This window comes from Galleria mellonella, unplaced genomic scaffold (assembly GCF_026898425.1).
Source record: "Galleria mellonella isolate WM207_F2 unplaced genomic scaffold, CSIRO_AGI_GalMel_v1 utg87, whole genome shotgun sequence".
Classification (NCBI taxonomy): Eukaryota; Metazoa; Arthropoda; class Insecta; order Lepidoptera; family Pyralidae; genus Galleria; species Galleria mellonella.
This window is the reverse complement of record NW_026442166.1, coordinates 2,354,830-2,372,500: the sequence shown is the minus strand read 5'-3', so window position 1 is coordinate 2,372,500 and position 17,671 is coordinate 2,354,830. Positions and strand designations below refer to the sequence as shown.

At 35.5% G+C, this 17,671-nt stretch overlaps 2 protein-coding genes across 2 annotated transcripts in view; both read left to right on the top strand.

Annotated features, from left to right (window-relative positions):
• LOC116413434 (uncharacterized) overlaps window positions 1-2,196 on the top strand; it is a 25,198-nt gene extending 23,002 nt beyond the window's left edge. Inside the window, exon 11 of the mRNA XM_052902124.1 lies at window positions 1-2,196. This exon is cut by the window's left edge and continues 288 nt beyond it. The gene's annotated coding sequence lies outside the window, so the exon portion shown is untranslated.
• Window positions 2,197-2,948: 752 nt separating this feature from the next.
• Window positions 2,949-15,781, top strand: LOC113522239 (golgin subfamily A member 6-like protein 22). The gene is made up of 11 exons (XM_031911182.2): window positions 2,949-3,228; window positions 4,646-4,797; window positions 5,658-5,738; window positions 6,391-6,555; window positions 7,629-7,791; window positions 7,895-8,075; window positions 10,255-10,442; window positions 11,416-11,580; window positions 11,797-12,009; window positions 13,133-13,224; window positions 15,673-15,781. The coding sequence occupies exons 1-11, from the start codon at window positions 3,145-3,147 to the stop codon at window positions 15,779-15,781; spliced, it is 1,593 nt and encodes a 530-aa protein (XP_031767042.2). The 5' UTR covers window positions 2,949-3,144.
• The last annotated feature ends 1,890 nt before the right edge of the window (window positions 15,782-17,671 follow it).

Below are 17,671 nucleotides of genomic sequence, written 5' to 3'. Positions count from 1 at the left end.
ATTGGGGATTTTTTTTTAATTGGCCTGATAACAGTGAGTAGAATTCCCTTGCCACATATTTTGTTGAAGACAAATTAAAAAAAAAAAATTGAAAGACAGTCTATTACACATAGATTTACAAAAAAAATCCGTTTAATAGTTACCTGTGAGTGAATGAATGAAATGGAATATTTGATGTATAAAATATTCGTTAAATTTATTTACCTCTAAGTATAACTACCGAAAACATGGATCTTTTTATTGCAAATGTTATGTTATATTTTTATAAAAAAATTCTCGCAAATTTTACTCTAGCATGTTTGATAATAAATTCACTTATTACAAATGAAATATATAATTTTTATAGTATACTATATACATATTGGGCTTCGTTTTAGAATCTATGATCAGAAATTTAGGGATTAACTGGACAGTGTTGCCAGTTAATTGGAGGGTGTTGCCATAAAACTGCAATGTTTTAATATTCGACATTAAATATTAAATTTATAACTTCTATTCACGTTATCTGGTACAATGTTTTTTATTGTCAAATTCCCGTAGACTGATTCACTTTATAAATTATATTTTTATATTGTTTACTTCGTTGTTATAAATATAAATGAAGACTGAAAAGTTCCTGTTTTATAGACCAAAATATTTTGTTTATATATTTGTTATAGGTATATAAAGAGATATATACAATCCCTCAACTCATAGAAGAGTAGTTTCTTTTTTTTTTATACAAGTTTAAAATAACTTTAACATTTTTAGAACTTTGCAATTATTGCAATTGTTGTTTTTGAGTTTGAACTGGATTCGAACCTTCACTTTGTAAAATAACACATACGTATATTGAACTTTTATAAGTCCCAAATAGGTGCTCTGATCGGCTTAAGATTCAATAAATATTAGAGTATGATAGTTCATATTCCAATAATATTTTCTATTACCAGTGAGTTTTTTTTATTTTTTATTATTATATAGCTATAAAACTGCTTAATAATGGTGAACAGTGCCTTGTTTAACATAAAAGAATGTGTTCAACTTTACCTTTATGCATAAGTTGTTAATTCCAGTAATTTTATTAGGAACGTTAGAAGGCAAAGACATTTCGCGAGTATAAAATAACACATTCTCCTTAATTATACTTAAAATTAAAGGAAATTAATCAGCTTCAAAAGTAAAGAAAAAAAAACAACCAGTAAACTTATGTTTTGTTCCTATTCGATTACTCCTTTTTTAATTAATTAATTATAAGTTGCATTTATATTATTAATATTAAGTTTAACCTAAGCTTTTCGAAATTCGAATTCCGAATTAACGTGTTCCATATACTTTTTTTTCGACGTTAAAAAAATTAAGATTTTTATATTTAATTACTTTTTTACGCTTTCAATAAAAATTGTCTTTAATTAGTTATTATTCATTCATCAATCATTACAATGTACGTCTGACAGAAAGACAATTTAATTAAGACATAAGATTAATCAGTATCGCTTACTTACCGAAATTTGACAAAATCAAAATTTGTTAAATAATTATTACTTAGAAAAAAAAATTGTTTCTTTCATTTAAGCAGAGACTATAAATTTTAATTAATATAGTATAATCATACTGTAGTCTCTGATTTATGTAGTAATAATAGTATTACTATTATGTATAATTTTTGTTTTTATAGATTTGTTTTGCTTTTGTTATAAATTTATAATCATGTTGACAGGTATGTTTTTGTTTTGTTGATTTTTTTTTTCGATTCTAATAATAATTCTATGTTTGAATTGAAATATTAGACCGGCCATCATTGGATTTGTTTATGTTTAATTTTTTTTTATACTGAAATTGAACTTGAAAATTGTGTTGAATTTTTTTATGAAATTTTTAACACAATATTTTTTCAATATTCTACTTTTAAAAATATTACTGTACGTAGTAAATTTTAAATCATTTAAAGTGGTTAAATTCGTTTGTTAATTTAAAATTAATAAACATCTAATTGACATAATTTTGTATAAGTCTCTTTCAACTTTTGTAATATTCTTTCTGGTCTGGTCTTTTTTTTTTTTTTGTTAATCAAGGTAATAAGGAACGAGATTTTTTTTTATAAACATATTTTTATAGCTATTGTTAAGTTGTATTACCAGTTGTGCCATTAAGCTGTTAATTGCTTTTGGATGTTGTTTTTTTAAAGATTGTTAAAGAGTTGATTAAATAAAATTTGAAAACACTTTGTTTTGTATTTGTCAATAAAAACTAAAACCTGGCAATATATATATATATATATATATATATATATATATATATATATATATATATATATATATATATATATATATCATCGTCATCATCACAATATCGGCCTTTAACTGTTCACTAATAAACACAAGCATTCCCCTTTGGGGGGAGTAGTTGCCACGCTTGGCAGGCGGATTTGCAACCGCAGTCAGATGAGACCACTTTAGAGATGTTTAAGAGGGACGTTGCTGCCCTTCTCTCGCCCTCACCTAGTCGCCTCTTACGACACCCACGGGAAACATGAAATTTGGCCCTATATAGGCCAAATTTTATTTAGTATAATAAAAATGTAAGTTAAATTACCTGCCAAATGTGGAAACTACTGGTAAAATCTAAAGCATGGGAATGCGAGGGAAAGCCCACGTTTCTAGAATACGTATTGTATATGTTATTTTCTGATAATTTGTATCAAGTGGTCTTTATTATTTAAATAGATAAATAATAAAGATCACTTGAACAAAATATGGCTTAAGATTCATAGATTAAGGATTAATCATACGGCAACATTGTCCATAGGCTAACGACTTACCCGATTTCATGCAGATACGACTAAATAGGTAAACCATCTCTATTTGTTAAACATAATTCAACCCATGTCCTACACTGATAATGCAGCTTTCTATAGATTAAAGAATTCACAAATTCCGTTTACTATTTTTAGAGTTAATCTATTGCAAATAAAAAATAAATCCTTTTTTAATGTTAATTGAGATAAAGGATTGAACCTACGTTCCATATTGATCTTTTTAGAAAGTAAATTGTCACCTTTGACTTTTAGATCTATTATTGAAATCTTAATTAAATAATTGAAATTGTAAATTTAACCAATTGCCATTTTGATATTGATTTTTTTTATTTTATAAATAACTGGAAATGTTTGAGCAGCCACCTCAGGCTCCAAGACAGAAAATCCCTAAAGATGGGCCCGGTCCTAGGGGCGTGCCGGACTGTTACTATGTAAGTACCTGAAAAAATATTTATTTATTTATGATGACGTCGAAACAATTGTCGGAAACGACAAAAAACACAGTGTGTTCATTACTAATTTTAAAGTAGTCGCCACGCTAGGTAAGCGGGTTGCCAACCATAGTTACGCTCTTATAGATGTTGTAAAAGAAACGCTGCTGCCCATCCTTTTAAAATTAAGTTCCTTTAATCGCCTCGTACGACACCCACAGGAAAGGAAGAGGTGGCCTATCCTATGCCGGGACCACACGGACGATAGCTCTTTTCTGTGCAGCAATTTCGCGGGACACGTTCGAATATGCACGTTAGCCTAACAATGGTGACAACATTTAAAAATCGCGTAAGTCACAACGTACTCTGTTATATCTATGGCACAATTCATGTCTATAGGCGATGGTTAGTAATGCGGACTACCAGTCCCATTGCTAACAATATGCTCTATAAGGTCGAACTCTACATGGTCCCCCCTGGAAACTATCGTGCTGAATTCAAGGTGTATTCATTACGATGAGCTAACTGCCCTGCATTTACATCCTCACCTATCATCTCTTACTGGTGCTCTGCCAGCGTATACCGTTACTGCAGACGGGGTTACCATACCATTATCATCAATTAACAAAATACCACTTTCCGTCAGCTTGTTTGCCATTCTAAGTCGCATAAAAAAGCCACTACTACCACCCAACAGATTTAGTATGGGAGTCAATCAGCTTTTTGTCGTTCTCCAACTCATATTTACATACATACATATCCGTCACGCCCGTCTCCCATTAGGGTAGGCAGAAACAATGGAACGCCAAATGCTTCGATTCAAACAAACCACTTTCGCTTCTTCCACATTCATCAATCTTTTCATACACGCTCGCCGGTTACGGGTACTTTCAACTCATATTTCTTTGAGCAAAAGTATACTACGACACTAAGTGTTCTACCAGTGAAACAATCTTACCATCTTAGTATCTAAAAATCCCTCATATTTTTTTTACAACACAGGGGGTAAACGAGCATGCGGCTCACCTGATGGTAAGTGACTACCGCCGCCCATGATCACCCACAACACCAGCGGCATTGCAGGTGTGCTGCCGGCCTTTTAAAAAGGAATATACTCTTTTCTTGAAGGTTATGTTGTCGTATCAGTTCGGAAATACTGCTGCTGGAAGTTGATTCCAAAGAATGGTTGTGCGTGGAAGAAAGTGCCTTGAAAAACGCACGGTGGAAGACCGCCACTCGTCCAGATGATTGGGATGAAACTTTAGTTTGTGGCGGGTTGTACGGTGGTGAAAATCAGCAGCAGGTATCAATCCGAACAATTCCTCAGAACACTCCCCATGATAAATTCGGTAGAAGATGCACAGAGATGCGATCATATGTCGAGATATTACTGTATTAACATTTTAAATTATTACAGACGTCTCGCGTGTTGAACTCTACGTTCCGTTACGTGAAGTTCGTGAAGAAACTTCGCGCCGAAGAAGAGGAACAACGCAAAGGAGCTGCAAACAAACTAAAAGAGCTCAAGGATCAGCAATACAGTGATTTTTTCATACGCTGCGATCGGAGGTAAATGTTTTGGGAGATAGATAAACAGATCACAGTTCAGGCTGTGAAATGAGCTCCCTGCAGCGGTTTTTCCTAAATATTATAGTATGGGGTTTCTCAAAAAGGTATATTAAGGTTTTCTCAGAGTCAGCAACGCGTGCAACAACGTGACACCCCTAGTGTTGTAGACATCCATGTCCTACAGTCACCATTTACCATTAGACGGGCTATACGCTTGTTTGCCACCTGCGTGGTATAAAAAAATAATAGATTTTTACCAATTGACGACGAAAGTGGTAGCCACATCTACAAACCTGAATACCACTACGATCATCACAAAATACACTGTGACATCTCTATTTAGGTGTTAAGACTCTATTTAATCAGCCCAAAAATTGGGGGAATTATTAATAAAAGCAATCAACGGGATTAGTTTAAATTCAGTTAGGTCAACTTCTATGCAGTTTTAAGTGAAATTTCTAAAAATATTGCTTTGTCATCTATTAGTCTTATTGAGACTTCCCATATATTTTTTTTTTAAATCTTCCATGCACAAACATCATTAAGTTACAATTTTATCACATTGATAATATAACTAAATTGGGGGGAAAGGTTGTTAGTAATGGAGACTGAGAATCCCATTGCTAGCAATATACCCAACCAGGTCGACCTCCTCGCGGTTCCCCCTGGAAACTATCATGGTTAATTCCTGATGAATTCATCGTGATGGGCTAACTGGCCTGTTTTCATTCTCATCTATCAACCTTCACTGGTGCTCCGCCAGCGTATCCCATTAGCGGAGGCGGAGTTACCGTTACCATATCATTTTCACCCATAAAAAAACTATATATCTAAATAATATTTTTTTATTGTTTCCTCAGATCTCTTATCAACAATGTGGCGCGTCGCGTCGACCTCTGCATGGCTTCATATCAAGAAGATCTCAAACGGAAACAAAAACGGTTAGGTATTTAGTTTAGCCATAGGTAATGGATGATAATGGAATGGTAAACCTGTGTTAACGGAATAAGCTAACGAGGTACCAGTATGCGATAACAGGTGATAATAATATCTATAATAATCATCATATCAGCCTTTGACTGTCCACTGCTGAACATAAGCCTCCCTCTTGGGAAGTTTTGCCAGTAGTTGCCATGCTTAGCAGGCAGATTGGCAACCGTAGTCAGGTTTTAGAGACGTTTAAAAGGGACCCTGCTGCCCATATGATCGGCTCTTACGACACCCACGGGAAAGGAAGGGATGGCTTATTCTATGCCGGGACTATACGGCCAACAATAATATCTGTAATACTATATGTAAATTTATACAAAGCGCAGTCCTTATCGCTAAGCAATCTCATTTACTACAACATTTAGGTAGAAAACGTTGAGAAAAAAAGATAAAAATACAAATATATACAAATTTCGAAAGTTCATTCTATTAATTTTTTTTTATTAATACTACTATAGTGGCAAACAAGCACACGGCAAACATATGGACACCTGTAACACAAAAGGTGTCACGCGCGCGTTGAAGACACTTATTACGCTCCTTTTGAAGAACTCCATGACATAGTCTCGTGGTAGTGATATCTATGGTTAAACTAACCCACAGATTATTAGATCTCCTGTCCGCAGAAGAAGAGGCAAATATCCGCAAGTTTGTGGAACAAGCGCAGGCGGGCGCGGAAGCGATCTGGCAAGAAAAACAGAACCGTCTTAAATACTTGCTCGAGAAACGCAAGAAAGAACACGAGGAGAAATATAAAGATACCCCACTGTTAGTATTGCCCATGCAAGCGACTTTTATACAGTCATTCCGGTCGATTCTGAGGCGCTGTTTCTCTAAATCTTATCTCTAAGGTGCTTGGTCACTAAACAAAGAACAAGAAATACTAGATGGCGCTAGTATCGAGAGTTGTCATTTTTGGTGATTATTTTGTAATTAAAGATAATTTCGGGCCAAATTTCTAATTGTATTTCGAGCCATGTTCCTTTGAAAAAAAACCAGTTTCACTAGAAGAAAAAAGAAAGATCGTGTCCCACAAAAATAAATCGACTACAATTGTGACAAAACCAGTTTTGATTTTAAAACTGAACTACTGAACTGATTTTGATAAAATTGGACTAAAATTTTTTTTTATAAAAAAATACAAATCACTTTAGAACTGACGGAGTTGTGAAGTAACAAACGTAAAAAAATACAACACAATTGAGAATTTCCTTCTTTTTGAAGTAAAGAAAAAAAAAAAGAAAGAAAAAAGAACAAATACCCTACTTGAAAGATTGCTAATGACATCCGTTTCACCGTCGTGTATTGTTTAGTTTTTTTTTTTTTATACAGAATTACAGAAAATATGTTCTATTAACATTCAGAAACCACGTAGCTTTATATTAATGCTAAATACATTTAAAAGTATTTAACTTGTATTAATATCATGTAAGAAGTTTTACCAAAGGGAGACTTTGTACAAATGTCGATTGCTTGGGTACCTCTGTCCCATTCGTGTTTCAACCGTGAAGCAGTTGTGTTTGCATGGCTGTGTTTCGGTTTGAAGGGTGGGATATGGCGTGAATTTACTGGGTACAGAGGAATAACACCTGAGTCTTCAGGAATGGCAACGCATGGGGGGTATCATGGGCGAAACAGTATACTCTGTTATGTCCATGGTACTGCTCATGTGTATAGGCGACGGTTACCACTTTCCATCAGGTGGGCCGTCAGCTTGTTTGCCATTATAAGTTGTATAAAAAAAAGAAGTATTGTTTTAATTTACACTTGATGTTATTAATGGTAATATTATCCCATACATCGGTGGGTAGTTGGTTAATAAGTCGAAATTTCGAATATAGTTCGAAATGCGTGCACGTGCTGCCCTCTATCTTCAAGCTGCGCGCCAAAGAAGCTGAGCAGATACAACTGTACCAAATGAGGGAGAAGCAAGCAATGAAAATGGCGGAGAGAGAATTCGACAAGATGTGGCACGAGGTCGCCATGAAGGAAGCTGACGCTCTGGTTGGTACCAACATTTTAGATAGATATATAGTTTATTTCCAATACAATAAATATATTTGTAATAATAATATTAATAAGGTAATTTCAATAATTCTTGCTCAAGGCGGCTCGAATGGAACAAGATGCAATCGAGCGGTACCGTCGCGACAGAGAATGCAAGGAGTATACTGACCATCAACTGGAACAGAGACGGCAGCAGAGAGAGAAGGAGAAGGAGATATTGAAACAGGAGACGCTGAGGATGAAGGCCATGTGGGAGGCTGATATGAAGAAAGAGGAAGAAGGTAAGACTAATGACATGTTAGTTGCTGATTTCATTCATTTATGCGCCAATTCTGGATCGATTTTGATAAAATATTTGCGCTCAATTTACTGCATGTTACTATGTTTTTTTTTAATGAATGATAACGGAATGGTAACCCCGCCTGCGCTATCGGTATACGCTGGTAGGATACCACTGAAAGATAATATAGGTAAAAATGAAAAGGTAGGTTAGTTAACCCATCGTGATGAATACACCTGGAATTTAGCACGATGGTTTCCAGGGAGTACCACGTGGAGGTCGATCTGATAAGGTGTATTGCTAGTAATGGGGAAACTAGACTCCATTACTAACAATCTCTTTCCCCCCGCTATGGTTAGGTTACTATACCAAATTTTTGCTTTGTTATTTAGTTTTATAATATATCTTTTTTTTTTTCATTATTATTTTTTAATATTATAAAGAGGGAAAGTTTAATTTTTTATATGTTTATTGTAATGAATAAACTCAAAAACTACTTAATTAATTTTAAAAATACTTTCACGTATAGAAAGCTATATTGTCGGCAAGTATCTAATACTATATGGCCGGCAGCACACCTACAATACCGTTGGTGTTGTGGATGACCATGGGCGGCGGTAGTCACTTACCATCAGGTGAGCCGCATGCTCGTTTGTCCCCTGTGTTGTAAAAAAAAAAAGAGAGGAATAGTAGAATATATAACAGTATATCATAATCAGCAAATAAATAAAAAAAATATAAATATTTATACAAACTATTATACAAAATCTCTATACATATCATGTATATATATATATATATATATATATATATATATATACACTCCTCGCAAAAATTAAGGGAACATAAAAATTTTTGAAATTTTTGGTTGATTTTCAACAGGCTGTATTTCAGTGAAAAATAATCGTACAGGAAATTTAAAAAAAGGGTTTTGAAGCTTGAAAACTCTAGTTTTCAGATTTTTTGGTGAAAAAATTTTTTGAGCTCCGGTTTCCATGCAATTCTTAAACAAATCTGAAAATATTTTTTTTCTAAATTTTCTAGGTTTCGTTTTTCACTCTATGGGCATGGAAAAATTTTTTCAAGCTACTTCATTGTATAGGTCTCTTAGCGTGTTTATTTAGCTTCAAAAATCGCTTTGGATGGCTCAATTACGACCATTTGTCTCCGAGATATCGAACTTTGAATGCAAAAGCATCCTTTTCCATTCAACTGCTAATATCTCTGGAACTACTGGTCGCACAGCAAGCGGGCGCCGAGTTTCTTTATCTGCATAAAATTTCCAATTAAGCACAGTCAAGAGTTAGTGAAGAAAAAATTTTTTTCCACCTCTAACATTGAATTGAAAAAAGTGGAAAAAAGTGACTTTTTCTCCTTTTTTGGTTACTTGGCTGTATCTTCGCTAATATGGGCGGGAAAGCTAAGATTTGAGGAAAATTTTACAGTCTATTGTTCCTTTAAGAACCCCCTAAATCCCTGGAGTGATCGGTTTAACGGTTTTTCCCGGACCAATTGATTGAAATTTTGGAAAAAATAAGAGAACAAGGTTTTTGTCCCTTAAACTCACCCTAATCCATTCAAAAATCAATAATTTCATTTGTTTTTCACTTTTTACTCAATTTTTTGTTTTTTAAAAATTCATTATCAAAAAAAAATCGAAAAAAATCAAGAAAATTTTATGCAGATAAAGAAACTCGGCGCCCGCTTGCTGTGCGACCAGTAGTTCCAGAGATATTAGCAGTTGAATGGAAAAGGATGCTTTTGCATTCAAAGTTCGATATCTCGGAGACAAATGGTCGTAATTGAGCCATCCAAAGCGATTTTTGAAGCTGAATAAACACGCTAAGAGACCTATACAATGGAGTAGCTCGAAAAAATTTTTCCATGCCCATAGAGTGAAAAACGAAACCTAGAAAATTTAGAAAAAAAAATATTTTCAGCTTTGTTTAAGAATTGCATGGAAACCGGAGCTCAAAAAATTTTTTCACCAAAAAATCTGAAAACTAGAGTTTTTAAGCTTCAAAATCCTTTTTTTAAATTTCCTGTACGATTATTTTTCACTGAAATACAGCCTGTTGAAAATCACCCAAAAATTTCAAAAATTTTTATGTTCCCTTAATTTTTGCGAGGAGTGTATATATATATATATACATTTATTATCTGTTTTTTTTTATTTGCAGCTGAACGCGAGCGCGCCGAGAAACGCAAAGAGACAGCCTTCGAACGTAGACAGATGATTGCGGAGCGTCAGGAATCGCTCGCCAAGCAAGCGGCGGAGATGAAATTCATCACGGAGGCGTGGGACTCTCTCGCGGGACAGGGCCGCGCCGATGAACTGGCCAAAATAGAGTTACGCAAGCAGAAAGAGGTAATATTTTTTATTCATTTATATAAATAAATATATATCTGAGCACTTTTCTGTTTTTTTTTTAATGGGTGATAATGGTATGGTAACCCCGTCTGCGTTATCGGTATACAATGACGAAGCACCAGTGATAGATGACGGATAAGAATGAAAGCAGGTCAGTTAGTCCATCCTGACGAATTCAACTAGAATTAGCCACGATGGTTTCCAGGGGGAACCACGTGGAGTTCGACCTGACAGGGTATATTGCTAGTAATGGGGCTATTTGACCCCATTACCACAGATAATATAATACTATACTAGTAACAATCCCTTTCCCCCCAGCACTTTTCTGTTGGGTATGGTGAGATATAATTCCCTAGAGATAAAGCGACTTTTCTCTCTGCTAGAGTACTTCTTTAATATAATTATGGTCTCTTGGGAGGAAAGAGATTGTTAGTATTATAATCTAAGAACCCCATAGCTAACAATATACTCTATCAGGTTGAGGTTTTCCCAAGAGACTACAGCATGGGGCTCTTCAAAAGGGGGGTAAAGAGGTTTCTTCAGGGTGGGCAACGCACGCGTAATACCTCTGGTATTGCAAGTGTTCATAGGCTACGGTAACCACTTACCATCAGGTGGGCCGTATGCTTGTTTACCACGTCAGTGGTATAAAAAAAAATCTCCACGCGGATCCCCCTGGAAACTGTCGTGGTTTATTATTGTAAAATTCGTCACAACGCAACGCGACAGGCTAACTGAGCTGTTTCCGTTCTCAACATCTCTCACTGATGTCCCGCTAACGTATACTGATAATACAAGTGGAGTTACATAAAAAAGACCGTAGCTGTCCTTCATCATCATCTGACCCATTATCCGTCCAGTGCTGACCATAGGCCTCCCCCATAGACTGTCATAAAGAACCGTCCTGAGCCACCTGCATCCACCGACTCCCGTAACTAACTGTATTTAATACTAATAAATGATATTACAGCGAGAACTAGACGAATGTAATCGCAAAATGGCGGAATTAAAACACGAAATGGCGAGAATGGAGACAGCGGACGATCATATGTTCGAGCAGGAAGCTCGCAGGATACAAGAGCACGTTGACAAGAAACGTTGCGAATATCTCGCGTGGGCGCAGAAGACTAATAAGGTAAGAACTTAGACTATATAGATAGAGCCTCGAGTCTCAAAAATTGGCCAACTTTTTGATTTTGGACAAAAAGTTATTTAGAAAATGTCCAATAAATGAATGGTATTATGTTTGTATATATTGTGATTGCTAAGGGAGCGAATTGGGAAGTTGTCAAGCTCTTTTAGTTGGTAAATATAAATAAATAAATAAATAATAGTTCTTAACTACCTACAGGACGTACGCAAAGCAATGATAGACCAAATCAAAGATAGGCAAGAGGCTCGCGAGACCCTCAGAAAGAAGATAGAGGAGCAAGACGAGTACCATAGACAGCTTTTCACTCAACTACAACAGCTGGTCGACCATAAAGAAGTGGTGGATGCACAGGCACGGAAGACTCATCAGAGGGAACTGTTGGATCAGATCGAGTATAACAAGACTTTGAAGGTAAGCGGTAGCGTTATAGCTTCTTTAATCGACTTTAAAAAAAATCTTCTTTCTTTTCAATTTTCAATTCGTATGGATTTATTAAGCGACCAAGTCGCCATATAATTATTATAGTATGTTAGTCTTTTGATGATTTTTTTTTATTTATTAATTCATTTTAAAAAAAATATTTTGTTTACCTTCATCATCATCATCATTCCAATCGTTAACTGTCCACTGCTGAATGTAAGCTTTTCCTATAAGGAAAGTTTTGTCAGTAGTTGCCACACTAGGCAAGTGGGTTGGCAACCGCAGTTAGGCTTTTGGAGATGTTTTAGGAAGAACGCTTCTGCCCATCTCTCTATCATTAAGTTCTTACAACACCCATAGAAAAGGAAGGTGTGGCCTTTTCTATGCCGGAACCATACGACTATAGGGGGGAAGGGATTGTTAGTAATGGGGTTTAACTGAGCCATTGCCAGCAATGCAGGGTGCATTCATCAGGTCGAACACCACGCGGTTCCCCCTGGAAACCATTTAGGAAACCACCTGGAAACCAACCGCAATTAGGCTTTTAGAGATTTTTTTAAGAGGCACGCTGTTGCCCATCCCTCTACCTATATATTAGGTTCGCTTAGTCGCCTCTTCCGACACCCACAGGAAAGGAAGGGATGGCCTATTCTATGCCGGGACCACACGGCCACTTAACTTGCTTACTTAATATAGAATGTTGTAACTTAACATTATAATTTTATTATACTCATAATATCAAAGCAAGGTCGGATTCTTCCTTTCCCATGGATGTCGTAAGAGGCGACTAAGTGGACCCAAAAATTGAGGGGTGGGCAGAAGCATTCCCCTTAAGAGATCACCAAAGCCTAATTGCAGTTACTAATGCGTCTGCCAAGCGCGGCAACTACTGGTAAATCCTCCCAATAAGGAGAAGGCTATATTCAGCTGTGGAATTTTAATGGTTGACATGAAAATCGGATTGGTGATTAATACATTTTTTTATACCACTGAGGTGGCAAACAAGCATACGGCCCACCCGATGGTAAGTGGTTACCGTAGCCCATGAACACCTGCAATACCAGAGGTATTACGCGCGTTTTGCCGACCAAAAATCATTCTTCAAAACTTACAGGAACGGGCAAAACAAGAGGAATTGAATCAAATAAGGAAATGTCAGGTAGCCACAGAGGAATACCAGCGAGATATCAACAAGATGCTGTGCCGGTAAGCAGAGTTATCACTCACCACTAAATACAGGAGGTTCTAATTTTGTCTGTATTTTTTTTTTTGTTTATATGTCACGCGATATCTTTTCCAATTCTGAACCAAAGTTTGTAATTGTTTTTGCAATTAATATCGATGTTGAGTGGGATAGGTGTGAGTAAGTCCAATGCTTTGTTTAAAAATTAACATAAATATATTTTATGAAGATTGTAGTCATTGTTTTTTTTATTTGTGAAACAGAATTCTGCTTATTGTAGATACATAATTATGTTTCCGAAATAAAATACCAAAAGAAATGTTATTTTAAAAATAATTTTTGTTGCAAAAACAAACCGATATCAACCTGTATATTGAGGGTGTCGGTTAATTAATATATATACTAAATAAAAAATACAACCGAATTGAGATGCTCCTTTTTTTAAGTCGGTTGACTTATAATAACTTATAGAAAGTATTATATTATCTGTGCTTATAGTGATAATAGTATTATATGTACTTGTAAACACGCATTTTTTTGTGTTTGTTACCTCATAACTCCGTCAGTTGTAAACCGATTTGGAAAATTCTTTTTTATCTGAAAGGATGTACTTACAGATTGGTCTCATAGAAATTTTATCAAAATCGGTTTAGTAGTTTAGTTTTTAAATCAAAATAATTGGTTTATCACAAATAAAGTCGGTTTTTTTGTGGGACATAAACTTTAATTATTAATAATAATAATAATAATAAAACCTTTTATTTATTACCATATTCCTAATATTTTTACAGTATTGTTAGTATCTAAAAAGAGTTCGAATCTAAAAAAATTTGTTATTAAGAAAAATTATAAATATTTTTTCCTAATAACTAATTGTTAGTGTAATTCTTTCTTCGATTCTTGGATATGGACCCCTCTTTGGGTGAAGGCCTCCTCCATCTTTTTAATTATATAAGGAAAATGCCCGGCTGACAATATCTTAATATCTTTTACCATATTGTATGTAGGACAATGTATTTACCAAGGTTAATATGTACTCGTAAATATAATGACAATTATTATGTTCCTTCCGCTACTTATTATATAGGCCTTGATAAAAAATTTAAAATTATATATTTACTGGCTTCAACCGTGACTTCGTCCACGTGGCCAGGATATGTTTACTTATCAGGATGATTTGATTTATTATTTGAGGAGGATGCTTTATATTATTCTCAATTTCGTGTATAATATAGTATATGTCATATATGTGTAAGTATATTTGTAATTTATATATATTCACTCGTTTATATATGTAATTTTAGTATGTATGTATATCAATAATTAGTAGTACCGCATTCGAGTATTCTGACACTTCCCTATGGTTGACTGGGAGAGAATGCTTTTAGCATTTTTTTTTTGATGGGTGAAAATGGTATGGTAACCCCGCCTGCGCTAACTGGATACGCTGGCGGAGCACCATTGAAGGGTGATAGATGAGAATGAAAACAGGCCAGTTAGCCCATCATGATGAATTCATCAGGAATTAACCATGATAGTTTCCAGGGGGAACCGCGAGGAGGTCGACCTGGTTGGGTATATTGCTAGCAATGGGATTTTCAGTCTCCATTACTAACAATCCCTTTCCCCCCTGCTTTTAGCATTAAGTCCGCCATGTACACATATTTGTACTAATGAATAAATAAATAAATCAAAGTAGACTATATCCTTCTTCATCCCATATAGCACAGATAATATAATGCTATACTAGTACATATAGTGTATTCTAAATTTCATACTGCTATTAAATACTATAAAGTAAAAACGGTACTTAAAGTAAACACTTTAAGCACCGTTTACGGTGCTATAAAGTAAAACATAAACATACTAACTTTAACAGAAGACTTTGTACAAAAGTCGTTTGCTCGCAGAACCACATTCCGGAATGGCAAAATCTTTAATTACTATATTTTTGTATCAATAATTCCCTTTATTAAAATAGACTACTAAGATTTTATGTATTATTTATTTATGTATCAATGTTTTAAGTATGTGACGTATTTTATAAAATTAGGGTATGATGAGGTTGACATATCCTTATAGAATAAAAGCCTCTAAATAGAAAAGATAAAAAAAGTCGTTTGCTTGGGCACCTCTGTCCCATTCGTGTTTCTACCGTGAACCAGTTGTGTTTGCATGGCTGTGTTTCGGTTTGAAGGGTGGGATATGGCAGTGAATTTACAGGGTACAGAGGAATAACACGTGAGTCCTCAGAAATGGCAACGCATGAGTGGTATCATGGGCGATATAGTATACTCTGTTATGTCCATGGTACTGCTCATGTCTATAGGCGACGGTTACTACTTTCCATCAGGTGGGCTGACGTGTTTACCATTATAAGTTGCATAAAAAAAACCCAGTCACGTGGACTAAGTCGTGGGTACTATGATAGTACTGTTAATGAATCATTTCAGAAATGCTTGTGATTGCAGGCCATTCTTTAGCGAGGAAATACATCCATTCATGAAACAGATGGCCAAAGGTCTCCAGATGAAAGAGAAGTGTCCTTGCTCTAAGCCGGACTATTGCGGAACTGAGTAAACTGATTCCTACTCATTATATGTTTAAAGTCGAAATTAAAATGTTAAATTAATTAATGCATTAAATAAATGTAATTCAATTTAAATATGTTCATTAAAGTTGTATTATTTGATGCCATTTTTTTTTAATATAATTTTATTATACTCTCCCTTTGATATATTCACCAGAGGGAGACTTTGTACAAAAATCGATTGCTTGGGTACCTCTGTCCCATTCGTGTTTCAACCGTGAAGCAGCTGTTTGCATGGCCGTGTTTCGGTTCGAAAGGTGGGATATGGCGTGAATTTACTGGGTACAGAGGAATAACACCTGATTCCTCAGGAATGGCAACGCATGGGGGGTATCATGGGCGAAATAGTATACTCTGTTATATCCATGGTACTGCTCCTGTCTATAGGCGACGGTTACCACTTTCCATCAGGTGCGCCGTCAGCTTGTTTGCCATTCTAAGTTGTATAAAAAAAAATATAAATATATTCGCAGTGTTGCCCTGGAATAGAATTGGCACCCCTTCCTTTCTCGTGAGTATCGTAAGAAGGGAATTTAATGGTCGAGACATGAATAGCGGCGTCCCTCTTTAAACATCACCAAAGCCTAACTGCAGCTGCCAACCGCTTGACAAACGTGGCAACTTCTGGTAAACCCACCCAATAGGGAGAGATCTAAATATAGTAATAGACCGTATTAATTTGTGTTTTACAAAAAAAGCAATCATGATTTTTTTAAATTAATTAGAAATTGAGAGAAATTTGATTAGAAAAACTAAACTGTTGAATGGATTTTAATACAATTTCTATAAGACCACTATGTAAGTATTCCTTTCAAATGAACAAGAATTTTCAAAATCGGTTTTATTTTTTGTTGGGTGAAAATGGTATGGTAACCCCCCCCTCCCCGGCGGAGCACCAGTGAAGGGTGATAGATGAGAATGAAAACAGGCCAGTTAGACCATCATGATGAATTCATCGGGAATTAACCATGATAGTTTCCAGGGGGAACCGCGAGGAGGTCGACCTGGTTGGGTATATTGCTAGCAACAGGATTCTCAGTCTCCATTACCAACATTCCCTTTCCCCCCTTTCCAAATCGGTTAGTTATACTAACGGAGTTATAAATGAATGAGTATACTTTATTTGCATTATACAATATAGGAAATAAACAAGACAATTAACAGGTATGAATTATAGGTAAGTATTAGTTATGAAGTAACAAACATAAAACAAATACAACCAAACTGAGAACTTCCATCTTTTTGAAGTCGGTTAAAAAACGTTTTATGTAGACTCTAGCCTTGGTCGTTATTTTCTAATGGACAAATTTTAAAACAAGGCTTAGTACGACGTATGTGCTACAGCACACATACCTATGTAATCACAATTTAAGGGATTCATTATGACCAGAGCAGAAAATGTACACTGAAAATTAGGTATATCAAAAACCTGAAAAAAAAAATAAAGGTAAACATAAAAGGAACAGTTGTCCGCGAACAAAATATTCCTTAACAGTGCAGGTGTTATGTACCCACACACGTGTCGCCTACTTCCTCAGACGACGAGGCAGCCTCGTTGAAGTACTCTCAAATTGTAAATTACATAACTCAGCATTGACATTGACAGAATATTAAAGCAGCTACAGTCAACTTGCGGCCCGTACGCAAGTACTTTTTTTTTAATGGGTGAGAATGAGATGGCAGCCCTGTTCGCGCTATCAGTATACGCTTGCAGGACACCAGTGAGGAGTGATAGATGAGAACGAAGACAGGTCAGTTGGCCCATCGTGACAAATTGACCTAGAATTAACCACGATGATTTCCAGGAGAAGGGGGGGGGGGCGTTAAAGTCGACCTGATAGGGCTAGCAATGTGACTGGTGGCCCGCATTACTAACATTT